Below are 23,830 nucleotides of genomic sequence, written 5' to 3'. Positions count from 1 at the left end.
ACACACACAGAGGCAAGGACACTCATCTCTCTCATCGTCCCTCACTGGGCCCCAGGAGGCCCGTAGGTTTTAGGGTAGAAAGTGTCATCTCATTTATCTTGGCTGCTCATCCGAACCGCAGAGAAAGAACCAGGAACACGAGGAGGCGAATATAATGCTCATCAGCATTCATAATGAAAAAAGTCAACAGTTCATGTGGCAATAATCGAGTCTGCGGCTGTTTGACTTTGCGAGACTTCCCTTTCTCTCTATTGTTTACATCCTCGTCTGTACGTTGTGCACTTGTTTTCGCCTGTCGCTCCACCTGACTGATGTTCTTTGTGTCTACATACTCGTCCACTGTCAATGAGTGAGTACTTGTGTTCACATGCAAGTCCATTGTGTCCATTAAAGTGCCAGAGTTTGTGTTGGCCCTAGAGGGCCATCGACCTCTCTCTGAGTCATGACTTGACCTCTGAACTCTGCCCTGGCCCCTGTATGTGCCAGCTGAGCTCCTCTCTGTATACAAGGGCTCCTTGTGTTTCCACGCACAATCTGGCAGCGTCTTTGTAAAGCACATTTAAAGTCGTGATCGTTAACGTCGTCTGCCATTTGTTAAGAAACACTCAAGGAATAAGTCAAACCGCTGAAAGGTCAGGATATTATTTTACAGCTGAACAATAAACTTAATTATGAAAAGTAAAAATGATAAAAGATAACGAGAAAAGCAACTTCTGAAGAAATTGTGGTGTGAATGCTGTTTTTAGGTGTCAGCTAACATGAGGGCCGATTCTGCAGTTGTTTAGAGATCCTCACACTTTCAGGCTCCTGTGGCCAAATGTGTAGGTCTGTTTGATTCCACAGGGACACTGTATGCAAGAACACAAACCTCCCAAAAATCAAGTGTGAAGAGTGAAAATTGTAGGAGTGAGAGAAAGTTTAAAATGTTTTTTTTTTTAGACCTCGTCTCCCCTCTCGCTCTGAACATTCCATCCAATACACATCAGTGTGAAAATTGCGACTAAGCTTTAAAGAAAGTTTAATATCATAAAATGTCTGAATGTACAAAAGATGTGGAACATTTGTTGGAAAGTTTCAACGAAAACGTGAAAAAAAAAATTCTGAAAGTATTCAAGTTATGAATGAGAAAAGTAATATGGCCCATGTCCTAATTGAGCAGTTTCCATGTTGAAGTTGGATAATGAAAAAACAGGCGGAATACTAATAATAAATACTGCTCACTCATCAACAATGTGTTAACACATTTGAACAATAAACTTACTGGAAATAATTTTCTTTATACTGTTTACTATCCAATGAAAGCAGCTTGTAACACATATTCCACAAATACGATATGTTTATCACACTCATCCACTAGATGCTGAATATTCTGAGACTTTGGCTCGAGTCCTTCATAATACAAAAAAAGCCCATCAGACCAAACAAACCCAAACACCACAGCCAAACTCAACTAGAGCGTGCCTCCTCTCTTCCGCCGGTGGTCGATATCTAATTAAAACAGCAGACTTGATATTGTGTGTGTGTGTGTGTGTGTTGGTGTGTGTGTGAGTACATAAGTGTGTCTGATTTTTGGTGCATTTCCTCCTCATTTCAATGCAAGTTTAATCCTACTGGCCATCACAGCTGGTATCCCTAGGGTGTTTGTCACTGACCCCTGCACACACACACACACACACACACACACACACACACACACGGAACAAGGGCATCAGCTTTTCATCGCCAAAAATCTTTAAACACTCATCTCAAAAAGTAGCCCGATAATTCCACTCCAGTTGTCTGGTAGCTGAGAGTCTCCCCCCTGGGCACCGTTTTTAATGCCCACATGTTTGTTTTGGGGAAGAAAACCGACACATTGAGAAGTGGATGACTTGTTTATATATAAACATGACATTGAGCTCACGCACAAAGAAATACCCACTTATGGCCTCAGCTGAACAGGGCAGAGTGCCTGAAGCTGAGGAAGGCAGCGGTAACATTTCACTTAAATCTGTATGTCTGTGTTTCTACAGCTGCTTGCTCGGTTTCTCCTAAATCTATCCCACCTCCTCTCCCATTTCTATGTTTCTCATATCCTGGTGCCCCTCTCCAAACCCTCTCAAGGTTATTAACACTTATGAATTCATCTCCCCTCCTCCGTCTCCCCTCTCCCTTCACCCCTACCTCACACACTCTCCCCCTTCCTATTTCATTATTACCGTGTGTGTTCTTCTGATAGAGCTCCATTTGAGATGACTCTCTCTGCTCCGTCCCATTGTACACATGGATGTAGGGGGAGAGAGAGGCTTTGATGGGGCACTGACAACCCCCTATATCCCAACACGCCTGGATATCCCAACACGCCTGGTAGGAAACAGAAACACAAGGCCAGCTGTCCCAGACACACGCACACACACACACACACTACAAGTTCTCGACCAGTATCCACCGACACATCGGCTACAACCCGATAGGCCGTTGAAAGCATGAAAAACACACAACAAGCAGATGGAACAACGGTGGAGTTAGTAGATAAGAGGGAGGGAAATGTCTGCAGCGAGGGGAGAGGGACTGAGAGTGTAACGGTCGCATGTGTGTGAGATCACACGCCCACCTGCCAGCACACCACACACGTAGACCAGTCCGATCCGCAGGGCTCCGTGGACCATCTCTAGAGGGACCCCCACCAGCAGCTGCATGGCCATGTTCAGGCTCAGGTGCTCGATCCTGTCAAAGAAAGAAAGACACACACACACACACACACACGGTCAGAGAGAGAGAGTCAGTGTTAAAATGAGCCACAACAATAACATGAAGGTAATAATGACTGAGTCACAGTTGGAGTTTTGGTCATTTGGTGTTGGTTGTTGATTTTGTGAAATTTCTTATCAACCTTTAGGAGCTATACGAGTCTAAAATGAAGTGAAATAGGATCTAATTTAGTGAACAACATGAACTAATGGATCTCAGCAGCATGAAAACTACACATATTGTTCATTGTGCGCAACGAAAAGTTACACTGAATCGGCGATGTGTCTCTCCAGAGGCATTGCCCAAGTTACGGCCTTTACACACGAAAATGTAAAATACTCGGCTGCAAATATTTTGCATCTCAATTTTTTATACCAGCAGCGCCGCAAATTTGCAACGAAGGAAATACATGGTGTTTTGATTTTGAGTATTGGGAAGAACATACATAGTTCATGTATGTGTTGGTGCAGCTGTTGAATATTATCAAAAATGACAAATACATTGTTATCAAAGTTGTTCAGTAGTGGTTGAATACTATTTTATCTCTTTTGGATGAGGTGTCAGACAGGAAACACTCACAACTCTGGCGTCAAAAAACAAACTGTGGCAAAATCTATACAAAAACTATACTGATTGTGCGGATTTGACCAGAAATACAGAACAATATGATTGCCACAAATACTTAGAAAAAAACCCATTATCACCCGCCTGTTCCCACAAAGACCTCATTATTATGCTTGCTCACGGACGCACACACACACACACACACACACACACACACAAAAATTAACATCTGCTCCGTCAAACCACAGATAATAATCAACACATTCCTGTTCACTCAAACATTACATGTAAACACACACACACACACACACACACACACACACACACACACACACACACACACGCACTCATGGTGCCCTTCACGGCTAGAAAGTCCTTCCAGCCAAACCTCAGTCAACAGCACAGACACATTTGGGTGTCACAGCAGCTATGGTGTAATCCTTCTCTCTCATAATCTTCATCATTGTCTCCCACTTGCTTCATCACTCCCCTTCTCCATTTCCTTCCTCAGTCTGAATTATTGCATTTTCTGTTTCACGCTGCTGAAAGAGAGATGAAAGCGGGAGACGGAGGGATGCCTCTCCTCCTTTCCTCCCGTTCGACAGTTTGACCGACTGAATGCTGCATGTCTCTTCTTTGCATTCACTCATCAAACACGTATACGCAATTCCCCCAACACAGACAGGGAAAAAACAAGACAAGGACGATATTTAGTTTACAACCCAGCCACCTCAGCTACAATGTAGAGGGAGGATCGTTCCAGTGATCAGAGAGACAATGTGAGATATTGATTAGCTCGGAGAGGCCAGTCCAAATGCACAAGGACAAATCCACTCCAGATAACAGCGGCTCTCTATTTCTATACTGCTAATGAGGCTGTGAGGGATGGCCCGCACTGTCAGGCAGACCTGTTGATACCCATGAGAGGTCCCATTGTGTCCAGATGACCATGATCTTTCAGGGCACTCAACAAAAGCACTGTTTCATTTGTCCTTTTTTTAAATCACTGGCTGACCAAACTACAGCCGAACAGTTTGCTGCACAATCCAAAAGCACTGAACTCAGTGAAACTTTCTCTTTACGTCTCGGTACCATGAAAGTGTATTGCGAGATATCATCAGGTCACACTTTTCATGATGATGAGAGAGAGAGAGAGAGAGAGAGAGTGCCTAATGCGCTATGGAGGGATGTTTTGGGGCCAATATTTACACTCTGTTTTAGTGTTGAGAATTGGGAAGGATCAGTCCCACTGAGCTGTTGATAGGATTAAATGCTTTGTGTGTGAGTAAGTGAGAGAGAGAGAGAGAGAGAGAGAGAGAGAGAGAGAGAGAGAGAGAGAGAGAGAGAGAGTGAGAGTGTAGGCAAAATGCTACGCAAGGCTGTGATCCAACAGTAAACAGCAGAAGAAGAAGAGGTTGTGACCCAACAACAGACAACAAGACAAGTCGGCTTCATCTATGATAGAAGAATGAAGATGTCTTCAGGACTTTGTTCCTATTGGGCACGTTAAAACTGTTCTTTCGTGTCAGCTTCTATTGGTCATGTTTCATGCCGTCTAGAGACAAAGACATTCCCATGTTATATATCTGAGAAGAAGCAGACGGAAAGAGCTGATCAGTCATGTGAGTTAAATGTCAGAATGTTTTTGGGAAAGGCGTTCCCATAATCCATTTAGCACATTAACTCTTTTTTTCGTCAAACACAGAAACCACCTCAAGAGAGAGTAGAAACTTGGATGTCTTATTGAATTTTGCCATTTCCCTCTGGCTATTCTAAAATATGTGAATGGAGTGTCTTAATTTTTAGTACATGACATTTGTTAAAGGTCTTTCCTTCCTTGCACTAATGTTTTCTCTCACTCTTTATCCTCTCTAAATTATATCTGAATAGAGAAATAGGCCTGGGTCAGGAAAGACATGAACGCACTTACTTTGGTCCACAAAAGTCTAAAAAAACAAGAACATATTCATTAGTGAAAATTTGAAAGGATCCACAATGAAAAAGTAATGAAATGTTCTGCTAAAAGAAATTAATTGAAGGTCACTACACTCAAGGATAAACAAAGAGAGAACAAAAAAAAGATGGGATAATCATTTTGATTAATTAGTTGTGTGTTTTCTTGTCCTTCACTCAGAGTGAGATTTCACCATTAGAAATATGTTGCTGATTTTTCCTCTTTTTTAACTCATGAGAAAAATCACTTCAATATGTTCCTGTGTAATCGGTGCACGTTAAGCAACCTTTAATCCCCTCTACTCCATCTTTTAAACACAGGCTGTCGGCCATGCCGTCTCTCCCTGGCACCTTCATGTTCTCCGAACCACTTTATTAGTTCTCACTATCGGCTGAATCTACATTTACCCAGAAGGTTAATTGAAACTGGATGATCTGGCCTGAGCTGAAAATAAAAGAGTCGGTGGTGCTTGTTGTGGGAGAGAAGAGAAGGTAGGCTGAAGAAGCACAATGGTATGTTTGATTGAATTATCCTTTAAGTTAATATTTTGTGGTTTCTTTTGGTAGAATAGAGGAGACAAGTGTTCCCAACACTTGCAGTAAATACACCAATAATCCAATAATAATCGCTGACACGATTTTTCACGTGTTGTTTTATAACTTCTTCCCTTGAGTGAAATTCCTCCAAAGACTCATTAGCGATTCACAAACTCTCCTCTCCTCCTCCTTATCTGCACTTTTCTTTCATGACTGAAGATACTTTTGTTGATTCCAGTATGTGTGTTTCACACACAAATTAATTACACATTGTGTATTTTTGTTCATGGAATCATTATGTAATAAGCTCTGATGCCATCATGGACATGCACTCCCCTGATCACATGACTGAACCAACAGCCCTCACACATCTTGACAATAACAACACCTACATCAGAAAGTTGTTTCTTGACTCCAGCTCAGCAGTCAACACCATCTCCCTCATGAACTTGGTAAACTTAGCACTCAGGGCTCAAGGGCCTCACTCTGCAATTGGTTATTCGACTTTCTCACAAACAGACCCCAGGCAGGATTGGCAGCCACTCTTCCACCACTCTGGTGTTGAACACGGAGCCCCCCAGGGCCATGTGCTCGGCCCACTCCTGTTCACACTGTACACCCACGACTGCAACCTCCAGACTTGAAGAGATCTCTGTTGTGAAGTTTGCTAATGACACTAGCATCATTGGCCAGATTACAAACAACGATGAGACTCCAGAGGAAATCAACAATCTGGCAGAGTGGAACAACCCGCTGCTCAACATCAGTAAACCCAAGGAGCTGATTGTTGATTTAGAAAAAAAAGGAAGCAAAGACACACACTGATGTCTACATCAATGGAGATGGAGCAAGTGAATGTTATACGTTTCCTGAAAATCAGTCTTAGAAACATGACATGGTTATCAAACATCTCCATCCTGGTGAAACAAGCTCATAAACAGCTTTTTTTAACAGGAAACTTAAGAGGGCAGAATTCCTGTGCCAAGTTCTTGTAAACAAACTTTTCGTGGGGCATAAAAAGTCAATGCAAAGAGTGAATAGACAGCAAACACCTGCCGGCATGAATGGCGCATCGCAAGTGAGGTGAATAATGGAAATTTGAGCTATGCCGTGACACGAAAGCCTATCAGCATTGAGAGCCTCCTCATGTCATCACTGAATCAGAAATGAAGACAAACATATTGTAGCGGTCTGTTGTCTCCCAGAGCTCTACGATAGAACCTCACATTAGCACAGAGACCGAAGAAAACTATGTGTATAAACCAGAGACTGTGGTACAAACAACAAGGTCACTGCCGTCGTTATCCCTAGATGATGATATTTGAAGTGGTGATGGAGCAGCTACAGTGTTAGCATAGCCATCCTTCAATTGATCCAAACTTCATTTAGAAAACAAGCATTTTCAAATTTAAAAGTTGCTTATTGTCTTGGGGACAAACCTAACAAACCACGACTTCGGACTTCTTACAAATTGTCTTCATTATGATGTTATTTTGGCATCCTTTTTATCCATCCATCCATCCATCCATCCATTTTCTACCGCTTATCCTGTATTTAGGGTCGTGGGGGGGCTGGAGCCGATCCCAGCTATCATTGGGCGAAGGCAGGGTACACCCTGGACAGGTCGCCAGTCTATCACAGGGCTGACATATAGAGAGAGACAGACAACCATTCACACTCACATTCACACCTACGGGCAATTTAGAGACACCAATTAACCTATCCCCATCCTGCATGTCTTTGGACTGTGGGAGGAAGCCAGAGAACCCGGAGAGAACCCACGCTTACACGGGGAGAACATGCAAACTCCACACAGAAGGAACCCGGGCCGACCCGGGAATCGAACCCAGGAACCTCTTGCTGTGAGGCGAGAGTGCTACCCACTACACCACCGTGCAGCCCATCCTTTTTATCCATTAAATGAAATTAAATCCAAACAAAATTGTGGTTCATACCACTGTAGTAAACCAGCCAGCGTGTGTCATTCTATTCACGGTGAATACAGCTCAGTGAATTTTACCGAGCACCTCTGGGTGATGTTATGAACTCAGACAGGATGGCGTTTGACTATCCAGTGTATCTGGGGCTTCACAACATGTACAAAGCAGTAATAGTGGTTATTTCAGCCATGTTTGATGTAACATTGTCCATGTCTACATGGAGGAAAGCCCCCCTCCTCCCCGGTGCGCCCGAGTGACGTGAATAAACACAAATGATCTGGTGAATAAATACAGATGTTCTTGCGTTCAAACTCACACAAATAGTGTGGCAAAGGCAAAAATTTGTTTCATGTCTGATGTGAACACACATTAACAGGGGAGCAATCCTGATGGGAAACATTACAAATTGGCATGGGATGTGCACAGATCAGGACAGGAGCGGAGTGATTAAAACCACCCAGAACATCACTGGTACCATCTGCCGAGCATCAGTGATATTGGTGACAAGAGGTGCCAACTGAGGGTCCAAAGGATATTAAAAGACAAAACCCACCCATCCAGAGCCTGTTCACCCTGCTACCATTTAACGAGTGATACAAAAGTATCAGCTGCCGTACCACCAGAGCATTTTTTATTTCCACAGTGGTGAGACTCTTTGTTTTTGCGAGTATAACATAGCAAATGGCACAAAGTCCAAATTGTACAATGACAATATCTTGACAATACATAGAAAATAGGGAGACGTGAACTCACCCTGTGTGCATGAAAACGTAGCTGAGGTACCTCCAGGCCTGGGCTCGTAGCTGGGGGTGGTACGGTAAGGGACTCTTTAGGAAGGACGGACTGGATACCTGCAGGACTAAGCGGTCCAGCTGGAACCCGTAGTACATGAACACAGCGACCTGGGAGATCACAGATGGTCAAACACAGAATGTGTGATTTAAGGAGGAGTAGTTTGTATATGCAGCACAATAAACACAATGGAATAATGCCCAGCATCATAAATCAATGGTAATGAAAGAGTTGAGCACAAAAAAAAGAAGAAAAGAAAAACATTCTTGCATCTACAAGCTCCTATAAATGATATTTTGGACTCAAGTTATTCTACAAAACTTTAAAAGTTAATATATGCACATAATGAAAAATCAACACTGCAGCCTAGCATGCAATATGTGTTGTTATTTTTTCAAGTTTAAAGCTAGCTTGCTGCCTCCTCTTCCCGATCTTTTGCTGGTACCATGCTTAATGGAGCGTTATAAAGACCAACTAAACTGAAACAAGACCAGAGTGTATCGAGTTTGGGACAAAACCAATGCCGCCTACTACCTCCTCAATATGTGTATTATCACTCAAGATACTTTTGTGTCAATAATTAGGCCTAGCAAAGTGGAATCTTGTACTTACGCTTACATTGAAGCATTATTAACGATGTTACAGTCATCGATGTTCACTACTGCGTTGCATTGTAGGATATCTATGCTGGCATAGAGTCCAGTGTTTGTATACCGTACTATTCCACAAGAAATAGTATGCACTTTACTACAACTATTAGTTTCATACAAAGGTTTCAGACATACTAAAAAAATCTCACGTACTGTTTTAGCGTACTAAATAGCATAGTAGTACAGAATTGACTTTGGGAGTTTGAGTCCATGTCAGTAACAAGACTGAGGCAGGGCGAGACCGAGGCAAGACCAAGACCAGACCAGAGCGAGCCAACATTACATAAAAGACTTAATAAAATAAAATAAAAAGCAGAACGTGCCAGCAATAGACACTCCTGAAATTGATCTGAAAGAGCCACATTTCAATATTAAATTACTTTTCACTGTTTATGTGTGTGTACGTGTACACACGTGTACGTGTCTCGATAAAATATTCAAAACATATTGTAAGCCTCAATGCAGTGTCAACAAACATTTCAGCCAGAGCTGTGGACAGTTGGTGTTTTGAGCCATACCATGAATGCAGATTTTTTAAATAAATTTGGAAAGAAATGTCAATATAAACACCAGTATTGATGTGTTTCACCACAGCAAAAATCATAGGGTATAGAAGACATATTGGTCTAACCCAAAACAATGTACCTCAGCAATGGTGATGGCCAGGATGAGCCAGGGTGGGGGACAGTAGGTGTAGCTGTCAAAGTACCACTTGCGGTCGACCTCGCGGGGCAGCGTCTCGTAGGCAACGTGTCGGACCAGCCGCTGAGACAGCCCCAGGCCCGCCTCATCTCTCAGACTGCAGCCTTTTAGCTGCCTGCTCCCCTGCAGGATGGCCCTCCGGAAACTGTTGGAGCGCTTGTTGCTCATCTGGAGAAAGAACGGAGGAAGGGGAGGAAGAGGAGGAAGAGGAGACAGGGAGGCAGAGAGAGGAAGAAGGCGAGAAAGGGAAGAAAGAAGGAGGACGGGTGATAGATTTACTATCAATGGTTCAGAATGTTTTTACATTAATGATAATTCTGTTTTATTTTACATGTAAACTCTTCCAGGTACTTTATTAAATATATTCACAAACTCTGGGTACACAAACACACTCCTCAGTCCAGCACACTAATGGACCCATAACACCTCGCCATGGCAACAGAATGTCTTTATCATCACCTAGCAACCACCAAACCCCTCTCTGAAATCCCTTTCTGTCTATGTTCATTTCTAAACATACATATGTTTGTGATGAGAGGAGTAGGTATTCAATCAGAGAAGATCTCACCCGTCTGTTCTTATTTTTATACCTGATTTTCTGCTTTTATTTCCAAAAATGCTGCCGTCTATTTTGATTTCGAGCATTGATTTAAGAGCTCAGGAGTCACATTTTGCAAACATGGAAAAAACCCTAGCCTGAAACACAAAGTGAATATGTCCACAGACAGGATTTGAATGTATGAATTTCCATGTATAAATCTCATGTTAAAATGATTCATGGGCCAAGACGTCACATATAGTTTACAACGAGACTCCTTGATAGAATGGCTGAAACAGGTCCTGGACTTTTAGAGGCAGCAATAATCAGAGCTTGTGCATTTATTCCTCACCCTGAAGCAAGGGTTGAAAATGTACTCGTCACACAATGAAATTACACCTTTATGTGTTGTGCACCATCTATTAACATGGATGGGTAACTGAACTGGGCACAGGCCCAGGGGCCCAAAGTGTCAAGACCATCCTGGCCTTCATCTGCAAAACGTCACTTGATACCCACTTGAGACGTATACCGCCCACCAACAGACTCAGAATGACCACAAAGAAATATAACATGACAACAAAGAGACACTAAATAACCGCAAAAGGTTCAAAATAATCACAATGAGACACATTATGACAAAAGGACATCAAAACAACTTCAAAAAGAGGATAAACAATTAAAGTCTGTGTCTTGCTCCTTCTGTATGTAGGAGGTGGTGACGCCTTTTGCATGTGTGTCCCCAGGGGCCCATTGTTTGCCCATGAATCTACAACCACACAAGGATTTTATTTTCTCGCCACTGTCGCTGTAACGCTTGCCTCTGGGTTTAGCTAATTTTCTAAAGGTACCAATTGAAATATTAAGAAAACCATTGTTTCCAAGCGTTATGCCTTTTATTACACTTGCTGTGTGTTTTCTAACATTCTCCATGACTCCTGTGCCGCTTCATCACTCCCACATTCTCTTTCTCACTCTGCTCTGTTTATGTCACTCTCCATAACTCAACCCCACTACTGAGTTTGTGTCTCTAGGATTGCAGGAAGCCCAGATGTGTCAGTTAGTGGATGTTATTTTAAGGCAACACGCGTGATATTATTTTCAGCAAAGGCAGACATTGGCAAAAATAAATTCATGTAATGTGATAATGTCTGCATTACAAGTGAAACAAAAAAAGGGGTATATATACCTGCTGCAACTTCAAAAGCAACAACTTTAAAGCGTTGCCTATTGAAGCTGCAGATGATGTTTATTCCAATATAAACATAGATTTATTACAAAAATGAGGCACGTTTTCGTTTGAAGACGGTGGACTTATCTATGAACAGGTAAACATCGCAATCCCTTTCAATTTGACTTAGTTGGAAGCAGAAAAACCACAGTGAGGAGAAAATAGCGATAAGATGACAGATGTAAACTCAAATGTGAACAGTTGGCTGATGGTTGTTCTGGCACTGCTTAATGAGACTGTCGTGTCTCTGCAAGGATCACTGTTTGGAGATAAACTTCAGAAAAAGCCAATTATTTCAGCCTTTATGTTAGGTATAGAGAACTGTGGGAAAATGATGACGGGTTACCATGGCCACTTCTCGACTGCAATGAGAAGTGCACACACACACACACACACACACACACACACACACACACACACACACACACACACACACACACACACACAGACCTCCCCCAGGCAACCATGCCCCATAAAGACAGTCAATTCTTCGTGTGAAGTGACTGCAATTCCTCTCCTCTTTGCGGGACACAAAAGAAAGAATGACGTTCTCTCTGTTTACCCACTGGCAAGAGGAGGTGGGAGAGGGGAAGGGAACGAATGGGTGTTTGGACAGCAAGAGACAATTTCACCGTTTGATCAATGGAAGACACAGTCGAAGGAGAGGGACAGGGGAGAGAGACATATGGAGACAGAGAGAGGGAGGAGGACAGAAGAAGGCTGGAAAAGAGGGGACCAAAAATGTAATTAAGAAATTCAAGGGGCTTCGTTGATAGGGGTGTTTTGTTTCAGGAATACAATCCAGGATTTCAGTTTTAGCAATAGGTCCATGAATTACAAGAATTTTTACGACAAACGGCAGGTAAACATTAGAAAGGTGACATTCACAATGTTTCAAATATAAAGGGTCTTCTACAAACTGTAAGGAGCAAATTATCTACTGAGTCTAACTTTCATTTGGCATTAAGAAGCATAAAGAGGTCCTCCAACAAAACTAGAATCATCGCCTGGAGAGAGTACTGCCTCTGTCAACCAGTCATGTTGCAGTTTACATCCATGTCTGCCCGTCAAAAATGTCATCATGTCATCATTGTATTGTATTAGACGTTTGTGTGGAATTTTAATCATTACCACATGAATTCTTGAGTTATGGCACAAAAGGTCACACTGACCTTTGCCCACCAAATTGTAGTCACTCCAACCTTGAGTCCAGGTGGACGTTTGTGCAACATTTAACAAACTTTGTGCGAGGCGTTCCTGAGATATCCTGTTCACAACATGTGAGGTCAGAGTGACCTTTGATCTCTGAGATCTAATCAGTTTATCTGTGAGTTCACAGGTGTTTGAGCCAAATTTGAAGAAATCACTTCCAGATGTTCCTGTGATATCACGACCAGACAGACAGGCAAACGGACAGAGGGATGCATGGACAAACAACCTGAAAACACAATGTCCTCCACTCAGGGAACAGCCGAGTAATAAAACTGCATCAGACATACACGCAGGATTCATACGGGTGCATCCGTGAGCACCGGCACAGATCAATCATGATCATCCCATAGTTTTGTCCTGCTGTGGGGGAAAACAGAGCAGCTCAACCCGTTTGTAGATATTTCAGGAAGTATAAACACATTACAGAGCCAGCTTCTAGAGCAGGCACAGTGCGTTTTATGAGACGGCAGAAGGACGGACAGGAAGAAGAAGAAAGGCAACGATGAAGAGAGAGCGAGGGAGAAGGTAAAGAGTGGAGATGATGGAGGGAGGAAGAAGGAAAGAGAGGGAGCAAGCCATGATTTGAACGCTGACTGTGACGAAGCAGTGAGCAGGCAATTACTGGCAATCACATTGATGGAAAAGCTGTGGTACAAAGGGGAGATGGAGCAACAAAAAATTAAAAACCTTTTCTCTCCTTTAAGTCTTCTGATTTCCTCCTGTGTGTGAAGAGCTGGAGGAATAGAGCTGTACCAATAGAAACCAGACAATTACTGTCTGCCTCCTAGAAGGTCCTCTATGCTTCGTGTTTACAAACCTTACATCCCTTGAGATATTCATGTCATATTTAAAAGCTCTTCACAGAAGGGACACATGCAGAAATGCTGGTAGGTAACACTGAACATTTAGCCTTGAATAAGTGGCTCCTGAAACAGCGATGGTCACTTAACTTTCACTGTCTGAACCTCGGTTATTATTGTTTGTTTGCTGTTATCTTTCATTTTAATACTCAGGTAATGTAATCTAGTAATCTAGTCCTTATTCCATTTTTCTTCTTGTTTGGGCCATAACATTTTAGAAAGTAAAAAATCATTTGGTTTTGTCTGTCTTGGAAAAACCTAAAATGATTAGATAAACAATGTTTTAAAAAGAAAAAAGCAGCTTATCCTCACATTTGAGAAGCAGCAACCAGCAAATGTCCAGTAAGTAATCACCAATTCAAAAATGATCAAAGCAGCCATCAACTTTCCAAGGATCAACTGATTAATCGACTCGTCTTATCAGAACATTATTTATTACCATAAAATCCGCACATATTATTTTTTACCATCACAAAATAGGGGAAAAAACAGCTTATCCTCACATTGAAGTCACTGGAACAAGCAAATAATTAGCATTTTTTTGATAAATTATTTAGTTATCGATTAATCTAACTAATAAAAGGAATTATTTCAGCACTTATTCGTTCATTGCACAGTATATTACCATAATGATGAATACATTTCACTGCTTTCTTTCTTTATGCCCTCCCTCTTTGAGGGTGGACACAATAGCGACTAAGAAAAAAAAAATGAATGTACACAGTCGCCGGCACCCCATTTCTCTTTGTCCCACTTCCTTTTACACGCCACAACCCACAGTCCGCCACATGACACAAATGCACCAATTGGAAAACAGCAGCAAAAAAGCCCTTTTGACATTTTTCCTAAGGGGCTCATTCCTCACCCACTGTATCAGACAATACACAAGAGAGACAGGGAGAGATGGACAAACTCACACTCACAGACAACAATGAATGCCCTGCAGTCTCTACAGACGCACACACCCCCACTGCCACCCAGTAGTTGGTGTGTAATGTGTGCCACGCAAGTCCTCCCCACTCTGAGTCCTCCCCACACTGTCCCGGGTCAGCTGCCCAGCCCTCCATGAGGAACGGCAGCAAGACAGCAGAAAAGTGAAAATGGGAAGGTTGTGAGGCAGCGAGGTGCACAGCTGGAGGTGCTTGAGTGAGAGCTCGGACAAACAGCAGCGGGCTGCAGTTTGAAGGTGAAACTGAAAGTGGGGCAAGGTGAGCGTCAAGAGGGGGGATTTATCACCAGACCGAGACTCGTGTCCTTAAAGGAAGACTCTCCAACTTTGCAGCTAAGGTGATCTCGGAATATAGCTTTCAAAGCTGGATGTGAAAAAGTAAAACTGGTTGCAGATAATGTAGACAGTGGAGTATTTCCAGAGGTGCGACACAAACATTGTTTTACAAACACGTCTTGGTTCTTGGCTATGATGTCCTGAGTCAACAACCAAGTCAAGACAAAATCCTAGACCCGGTGTTTTCCAGTCTTAAACAAGTCATTACGGGCCCTTGAATAAATGCTAGTTTAAATTTGTTTTAAGTAAAGTTAGTGTAAGGAATTTACAGAAATAATAAATGTATTACATACAAATCTACGTTAGAACAGTAAAGTAAAGGGGAGATGATCAGGTGTTTCTTGGCGGGTTTTGTCACAGTAACATTTATTCGTCATTTCTGAACCTTTTGTCCATTTTCTGTTGATCACAGCAGAGTCTTAACGGTAGAACGTAATAATAAGGTATCACTTTGCAGGTCTGCAATGCCTCGTCTCAAGTTTTCCTCCTGCTTGCGAAACATGATTAGCTGCTGACGGACTGATTTGAAGTATATATATATTGATCTGATGCACACTTTTTTACAGCGTAATATTTAACTTTTGAGGCTTGTGGAGGATGAGCTTCACGGTGATGTAGTAGGGGTTCGAGTCCCGGTTCGAGTTCGGGTTCCTTCTGTGTGGAGTTTGCATGTTCTCCCCGTGTAAGCGTGGGTTCTCTCCAGGTTCTCTGGCTTCCTCCCACAGTCCAAAGACATGCAGGATGGGGGTTCATTGATGACTCTAAATGTCCCATAAGTGTGAATGTGAGTGTAAATGGTTTTCTGTCTCTACATACTGTGGTAGACTGGTTACCTGTCTGTCTCTACATGTCAGCCCTGTGGTAGACTGGTTACCTGTCTGTCTCTACATGTCAGCCCTGTGATAGACTGGTTACCTGTCTGTCTCTACATGTCAGCCCTGTGATAGACAGGTTACCTGTCTGTCTCTACATGTCAGCCCTGTGATAGACTGGTTACCTGTCTGTCTCTACATGTCAGCCCTGTGATAGACAGGTTACCTGTCTGTCAAAGTCAAAAGGTCCAAAGTCCAGTCTTTTTTTTTATTCAGTCAAATCATTTGACTCTGGCATTAAAACCACACCATGCAAGAACATATCTACACTCATTAAAATAAAAATCTAAACGTAGATGTAAGGACAGAGGAGCCAATAAACCATGGATTTGATCTGAACACGGCTGTAAGTGACTACAAACCTATAAGCAGGTTAAAACATCTCACCAGGTTGACAAAGTCTTGGTAGCAGATCTTCCCGTCGGCGTTGCCATCAGCGAGGGCCAACAGGACCTCCAGTTTGTGGGGGTCAAGCTCAGAGCCGTGGGTCGCCAGCAGGTCCCTGAAGCGCTCCGTACTGATGAAGCCTGAATTCTCCGGGTCGTACTGGAAATGAACACAAACCATGCCGAAATGAATACAGGAGCGTAAACAGAAGAAAACACACACACATACATCTCTCCACAGATCACAGGCACATGCAGTATATCAAATAAGCGCCAGATTCAAATAAACATGTGAGAAGTTCACAAGTGGTCAATATCCCCCCGCCAGTGAGTCATTTTCAGTGTAGCAAAACATCAAAAGATCAAAACCATCAGCAGTGGATTAGTCACAGTTTGAGCATCTTATAAATGAGCCCTAATTGCTCCAAAAAGGCCCCAACTGTTGAGACGCAGCAGCAACTTTTAACAGCTTTGGATTTCGCTTTGAAATTACACTGAGCGCCTCATTTAACCACAGGCCATTTTCTGCCTATTCACAGCCAGAACAGAGGAGGCATTCAAATGCATCTGTAAAACAGCACATATTCTGAAAAACCCAAAGATATTTTAAAAAGCTGGAACCTCAAAAGACCTTTAGAGCAATGATACTTCAGCACTTGAATGCAAAAAGATTTGTGCACTTTTCTCCACTTTTGTTCCCCCCAACAGCTCGGTCCCGCGCACTCTTTTCTTTCTTTTGCACTTAATAGCTCAGGGCTTCAAATCTTAAGTGGCAGTTCAGATCGAAACCACCTCTTGGAAATTGACTCATAAAAAAAGAAAAACTGTACATTTTGTTTGTGTTTCATGATGCAAACTATATCTAAGAGAGCTTAAAGCTATAACGGAGGCTTACAGATTGCAGAGAAGTGAGCAAAGACACTTATTACAGCTGTTTCTAACGGAACAGAGTGCCAGTCATTTTGCCTGGATTCCTAAAAGTCAAGCTGTTCTTGATCCCCCTGAAACAAGGATGAAACAGAAGAAAATAAAGGCTGCAGCTGTGTGACGGTATTTGTCTGCTCAACTGAGGACAAACTGGCCTGGAATACATATCAAGGACTTGAGTGTTTGATTTGAATGTCAGATTGTTTGCGGATGCAGGCAGAAGACAGCTGCTACTTCTCCATGTGCACGAGTGCGTATGCACGTGTAGTTCTTTCTATCCGGATATTTGCACTTGTGCGTTTGCAAGTGTAACCATGCCTGTGTGTGTAGATACAGAGCAATCATGCATAAAGATGTGACATTCAGACATTATGAGCCGCCTGCCAGATTCCAACACCCCTGAACCAGAATGTGCATGCATGTGTGTGTGTGTGTGTGTGTGTGTGTGTGTGTGTGTGTGTGTGTGTGTGTGTTTGCCATACGCCGGCGTTGGTGGACGCTGAGTAAAGCCAGGCTGGCAGGCCGACAAGTGACAACGGAGAGAAGAGGTTTTGGCTGTGCCTTGTGTTGTTTTTCTCCATGTTACCTAACAGTGCTTTTTTTGGGCTGTTCAGGCTCCAGTCTTCCTTTTTCATTCAATGTCATCTTTGAGATCTGGCAGTTATAGTCCTTCACACTTGGCGTAAAAAAAAATATTCTATGCAGCTCGTGTGGCTGCAGATTATTGAGTGATGTGTGATGAGAGGATTATCTCCAAAAGCATCCTTGTGACACGCCCATCAATCTTGATCTTGGAGCCGACAGCAAGTACAAGAAGGCACGACGAGAAGAGTGTGACGCCAAAAACTAAAACAAAAAGTGCTGCGCCTTACCATGATGAGATTTGTGATGCAGATGTGAACAGAAATCTGTGGTTGATGGACATTATTACATATGTTCTGTGTTTGGCATGTTTAATTATAAAATGGCCTCATTTATATAGCGCTTTTGTCCAAAGCGCTTTACAACAATGACTGACATTCACCCATTCATACACACATTCACACACTGACGGCAGAGTCAACCACGCAGGGCGACAACCAGCTCATCAGGAGCAATTAGGGTGAGGTGTCTTGCTCAGGGACACCAGGCACTCAGCTAGGAGGAGCCGGGGATCGAACTGGCAATCTTGCGGTTGCCAGCCAACCCGCTCTACCTCCTGAGCTAAACCCCCCATATAAATAATATATAATTATCTAACAAAGGTCATTGCAACCAACAGTTAAGATCAATGTTTCCCATTTTTTTCTCTCAATGACACATATCACATGGAAATCCATCTCGTCAGGCTTCCAGTTATGTGATTGTGTCCGCTAAGCCAGAGTACGGACCAATCAGTGTCCTGTGAGGAGCTACTGGCAGCTGTGGGCGTGGCTTCGGTGTGTGTGGGATGACTCGGAGAGGCGACTGTTCTAAAAACAAACAGCAGCTCCTGAAGAGGTTAGCATATGCTGCAATAGCATCAATGTATTTCTTCAATGATAGAAGAGCAAAAAACAGCAAATAGGCTTTTCTCGTCCGACTGGCTACGACAAGAGTTTGATTGATGGATGATTCATTCAATCACTTGCCACGTTTTTTTTTTTAAGTGCCGGCCTTTTTCCATACAGGTTCCAATACAGGCCTTTTAGACGGTTCTGTGTAACAAACCTGACGAGTCAGGTTATCTTCACAACGGGCCTCATCTATGACTCAAGAGGGAATATGTGCGGAAATGAACGTTCCTGACCATTTTTGCATGCACAATTGAAATGATATACACATGTCAGATACTGTTAACTACGCCTACATTTAGGCGTAGTTAACAGGCTAGATAATTATTTTTAATTTCCCATATTAGATTTGATGCTATAAGCAGGCTGCAATTAACGGAACAATACAAACATTCCTGCTCCCTCGTGTGGCTCAAAGGTGTACTGCCGATAAAAATGTTAAATAAAAGACAATTGAAGATATTCTGCAAATGTATTTAGTGACCCAAATCAAATCTTCTGCGACCCATCTGGTTCCCGACCAAGTCTTTGGGAACAACTGGTTTAGATGATAACCGGATGGAGATAAGAGTTTTGGGTGTTGAGACCTATTTTATTAGTAAAATAAGCACTAGAACACTCACTTACCCCATAACCAAACCTAACAGAACTTTAATAATAAAAAAATCTAATATTGTTAATAAAACAACAGATAAGTCTTCATGCATAGTGAGGAAAATCAAAGTAACAATTTGAATTTAAAATATTTTTCTGCATTACTTTACGTTGACTCCCTCTGAGCTAGATTGCATCTGGATGAAGTTACATATCTGGTGTTGGGAGGTGTGACAGCATTGTGAGTAACATCCGATGAGCTGTATCATTGTATGCATTGCATAAGGAGTTTGTGTAAGAAAAGGCAGATCTGGGATCACAAACCTTAACAAAAAATGAGCTGTTCACTTATGACAAGCGAATGTGCCATCTGCCACATGGCATCCAACAGGAGAAGAGGAGGAGGAAGGAGGCTTTGCATAAACCATTTGCATATTCCTATTAAACTAGAGAGCATTCTTCTATGACTGCATATTATTATGTTTCTGCAAACAAACAAGAACTCCTGAATCTGATCAAACCTCTCTCTCTCTCTCTCTCTCTCTCTCTCTCTCTCACACACACGCACATACACACAGACACACACACACACACACACACACACACACACACTATGCATAAAATGTAAACTTATGTTAACAAGAACCAACCTTCTCTTGCAGCAAATCAGCCGGTTTTTGCCGAGACCATTTTATCATGATGGAAGTAACGTCAGCCAAAGCGTCTCACCACTCACTACCAATGTGTGACAATAACAATGTGTGTGTATGTCTATCATATTGCTTGTCCCAGACTGCGCAGGGTTATTTCTAACCAGGACTAAAGGATTACAGTCCAATCCAAGACCCTCAATACACACCTCCCCCATCTTTTTCTCTCAAATACACACCCATTCAAGCACCCCTAAAACCCCAGTCGCCCTCCTCGCCCCGCCCCACATACACAACACCCCCTCACCCTATATTCATACCCCCACCCACGCTCTCCCTTCACTTTCTCTCTCCATAGCTAACATGCGGTCTCTGTCAGAAGAAAAATAAATAGTTCAATAAATTTGCCCGTTATCTCTTTCCCCGTCACTCCCAGAGGCAGGCAGCCGTATATTATTTCCTTGCACAAACACTCCCTCACTCCACTTTTGCGACACCGCAGGCTTCATAGTGGACTGAACACTCTCTGAAGTCAACAGGCTGGCTGCTGGGGTGGAGCGGCAGAGGGACACGCTCGCAACAATGGGCCTCCGATGGCAATTTCATGCAAGGTTCACCCAATCCCTTCACTCCAATTAGTGTTCATTTCCTTCTGATGCACCCAGAGGTGCATGCAGAGAAGGACATCATATGATACAGGACCAACTCACTATGAGACTCCTCGAGCTTCACCACAAACTGAACACTCAAACTGACACACGTTTTAATTATCTGTTAATAAATCTGAATGAATCGATAGAATGTTTGGATGAATTGTGAAAAATGCCAATTGTCAATGTGCTTTGTGTGATATTCATATACTGAAAAAGATTTATTCCCATAGATGGCTAAGAACATTTCTTAAAAAAGGGTCTTAATAGCTTGAGATAAATATCCTGTAATCAACCTGTGAGGTGCAGTTTCAACAGCAGTAAGAATAGGGGATTTTTTTTAAAGTATATATATAAAGTATGATATCCACTTACTTTTAAACATAACGATTGCTCAGTCTGTCACCCCGCTGGCTAGATTAAATCAAATTTTAAGTTGTTTTGTGTATATTTTTTTCACTGTAGCCTTTTGTATATTTTATGTTTGTCCAGGCTGCATCGTTTCTCCAGGCTCTCTGTGCAGATTTCAATAGTTGGAAAAACTCCCTGACCCTTACAAACCGCCTACCCTCTAGTTCCTTAATATTCAGCTTTATGAAAATGAGGCCGAAGACAAAAAGCCTTGTATTGTGTTCAATGTGCCCCCCCACCCCCCACCCCCACCCCACAGCCTAAACCAGCCCTCCTTTGCTTCCTACTCCCCACCCTCTGCTGTTTTTCTCCTCCGCACTGACACCATGCTGCACAATATGAAAGCTCATTGGCTGTGAATGTTTTGTGGTATTATGTCTGCACCAGGATTTGCGTGTGTGTGTGTGTGCGATTATTTTAATCTGAGGGATTTACATCACGCTGCCTTTGCTGTTTGCAAAACAAGCCTTATGGAGCAGGAACAATAACATGGTTATGAAAATGCAAAATGCGCTCGGACAAAAGTTCAATCAAATTGTTTCGATAAGCACCACATTACTCAAAATCCTCTCCTCCTATCAGCGATGCTCAATGCAGCCCAATGCTTTTTTTAATTGATATGACCAAACATAATAACAAGTTATTCAAATGTGGATAAATATAGGAAATATGGATGAATAAGAGTGACACAGTCAATACAACTGAGTGGAAAACTAATTAAATGACAATGATTGAATGAAAATGAATTTGTAGATATTTAACTTCGTTAGATCATCATCATATTCCTTAAAAATAAGAAAGAGAGAAAGACTTGGCAGGAGGCCACCTTAGACCTTGTGATCAACTTCTGGACTGACCCTGTGACCTCAGGCACTTTCCCTGACTTCTGACCTGCACTACTGTGGGTCACTGTCCAGGAGGTTTGAGCTGCAGATGAGCTGCTGCCTGTATGAATGAAGAGAATCCAAAGTGAATTAAGCGAGACAGAGAGTAACTCAATCCCTTCCTGGTTTGCTAACAGCAAACTGGGGCCAATGTCAAATCTATTACGTCACACAAGCACTGAGTCTGTCATGAGCTTAAGTAGTCAATGTTAGCGTGTGATAATCATATAAATAGGACAAAATTTTACTCTCATTTTCATAAGTTCAAAAACGTATATAATATAAATAAAAACCTCATGCATACATGCTTCCATACGACGGCGTATTAGGACCACTGTAGAAAAAAAAAAAAAAAAAACGGAGCCGAAAGAGGTGGGCAATATTCTGAGAAAAATGTCACAAATTTGCGACTTTAAAACTAGCAAATTTGCTAGTTTTAAAGTGGCACATTTGCTAGTTTATTATGATGCTAACAACCGGCATTTATGCTAGCTAACTTCCCATGAATTTCGCATTTATTTTTCTAATTAATCCATCCCAACGTGTGACAACACTTTGCTAAGGTTCTTAGGGTGATGGCTGTTAATGGTTATTGTTGGTTAATTTTATATGGGCCAAATTGTCATCTTATGGATGTTTGTTGATCGGGTGGTTGGGCTAAGATGCTAGCGGTAGCTTTCACTTGTTGTTGTAGCAACGGCAAACATCCGGGTCAAGCAACGTGTTTACTTCCTCTATGACCTACCGCTAGCTTAGCCGAACCACCCGATCAACAAACACCCATAAGATGACAATATAGTATATGACAAGCACAAATGCCGGTTGTTAGCACCGTAATGAACTAGCAAATTTGCCACTTTAAACTAGCAAATTTGCAACTTTTTTCCCTCTGAATATTGCTCTCGGCTCCATTTTTTTTCTTTTTTTGATAGTGGCCCTAATACGCCGTTGTACTTCCAAGCAAGGTTTTTTTTTTTCTTTTTTTAAGAAAAGGGTAAAAACAGAGCACTATCTACATTGCTGATGATAAACTACTGCATATTCAACAAAGGTTACAAAAAAACCCTTTCATAACAACATCATCAACATGTCAGACAGGATGCATCCTGGGAGCTATGCGGGAACACTGCTCAAACTGTACCATGTAATCACAAACTGTTGGCTCTGAACTGGTATGAAGACCCTTGCTGTGAGTCATGCTGCCTGTCACTCTTCCTTCTGAGAGTGAAGGAAACGTAAGTCTTAATCCCCCACAAAGTCATCTCATCTTACACAGGAAAATAATACAATACAGTAAAGTCATTCAGCACCCCGAACATGTGTGACCTGTGAAGCAATAAACATGCCGCGTTAATACAACGCACTGCAGCCGCCTGAGGCATCATCACGATGCGGTGCAGCATGCACGACCAATCAGCAAGGCAACAGGCGTGATGATGGGAATGACTTGAGGGTGCAATAACGTGTAACCTAAGCAACAGGAGCCCCGGTAGCCCTTGAGCTAGGATATGACCATAATAATAGTGGGGCAGAGGACAAAGGAGTGATTCGAGGAAAGTATTTTCTGTGTATGACCGTGTGTGTGTGTTTCGGTGCAAGCATAGACTGTATTTGTTTGTGAGGGGAAAGCTTTAAGATGCAGGGGACTGTTAGGCAATGTTGTTTGATATTAACAAGAATCAGAGAAGAACTCCATAGTTACTTACTAATAATAATCACAGTTCATCCTGTGAAGGGTCGTGTGGGGGAGCTGGAGCCGATCCCAGGTCGCCTGTCTAGCACAGGGCTGACATGTAGACATAGAGACAGACAGCTCACATACACACCTTTATCATCAGTAATTAACCAAACCTGTATTTGGCGACAGTGCTTACCACTACACCACCATGCAGCCCTGTTACTGAGTCGCATGTCTGAAATACACAGTCAA

The 23,830-nt window shown here is 42.4% G+C and overlaps 1 protein-coding gene across 2 annotated transcripts in view; it reads right to left on the bottom strand.

Annotated features, from left to right (window-relative positions):
* rhbdl3 (rhomboid, veinlet-like 3) overlaps positions 1-23,830 on the bottom strand; it is a 58,157-nt gene that overhangs the window by 6,078 nt on the left and 28,249 nt on the right. For both annotated transcript variants that reach the window (XM_084005906.1, XM_084005905.1), the window contains 4 exons: positions 16,254-16,412; positions 9,812-10,036; positions 8,478-8,626; positions 2,594-2,706 (listed from right to left, as the gene is read on the bottom strand). In XM_084005906.1, coding sequence (XP_083862032.1) covers positions 2,594-2,706; positions 8,478-8,626; positions 9,812-10,036; positions 16,254-16,412 — 646 coding nt within the window. The remainder of the gene's footprint in view (positions 1-2,593; positions 2,707-8,477; positions 8,627-9,811; positions 10,037-16,253; positions 16,413-23,830) is intronic.

The sequence above is a fragment of the Eutrigla gurnardus genome (assembly GCF_963514095.1).
Source record: "Eutrigla gurnardus genome assembly, chromosome: 3".
Classification (NCBI taxonomy): domain Eukaryota; kingdom Metazoa; phylum Chordata; class Actinopteri; order Perciformes; family Triglidae; genus Eutrigla; species Eutrigla gurnardus.
Note: the sequence above shows the minus strand (reverse complement) of the source record. Positions and strands in the feature narration are given on the sequence as shown.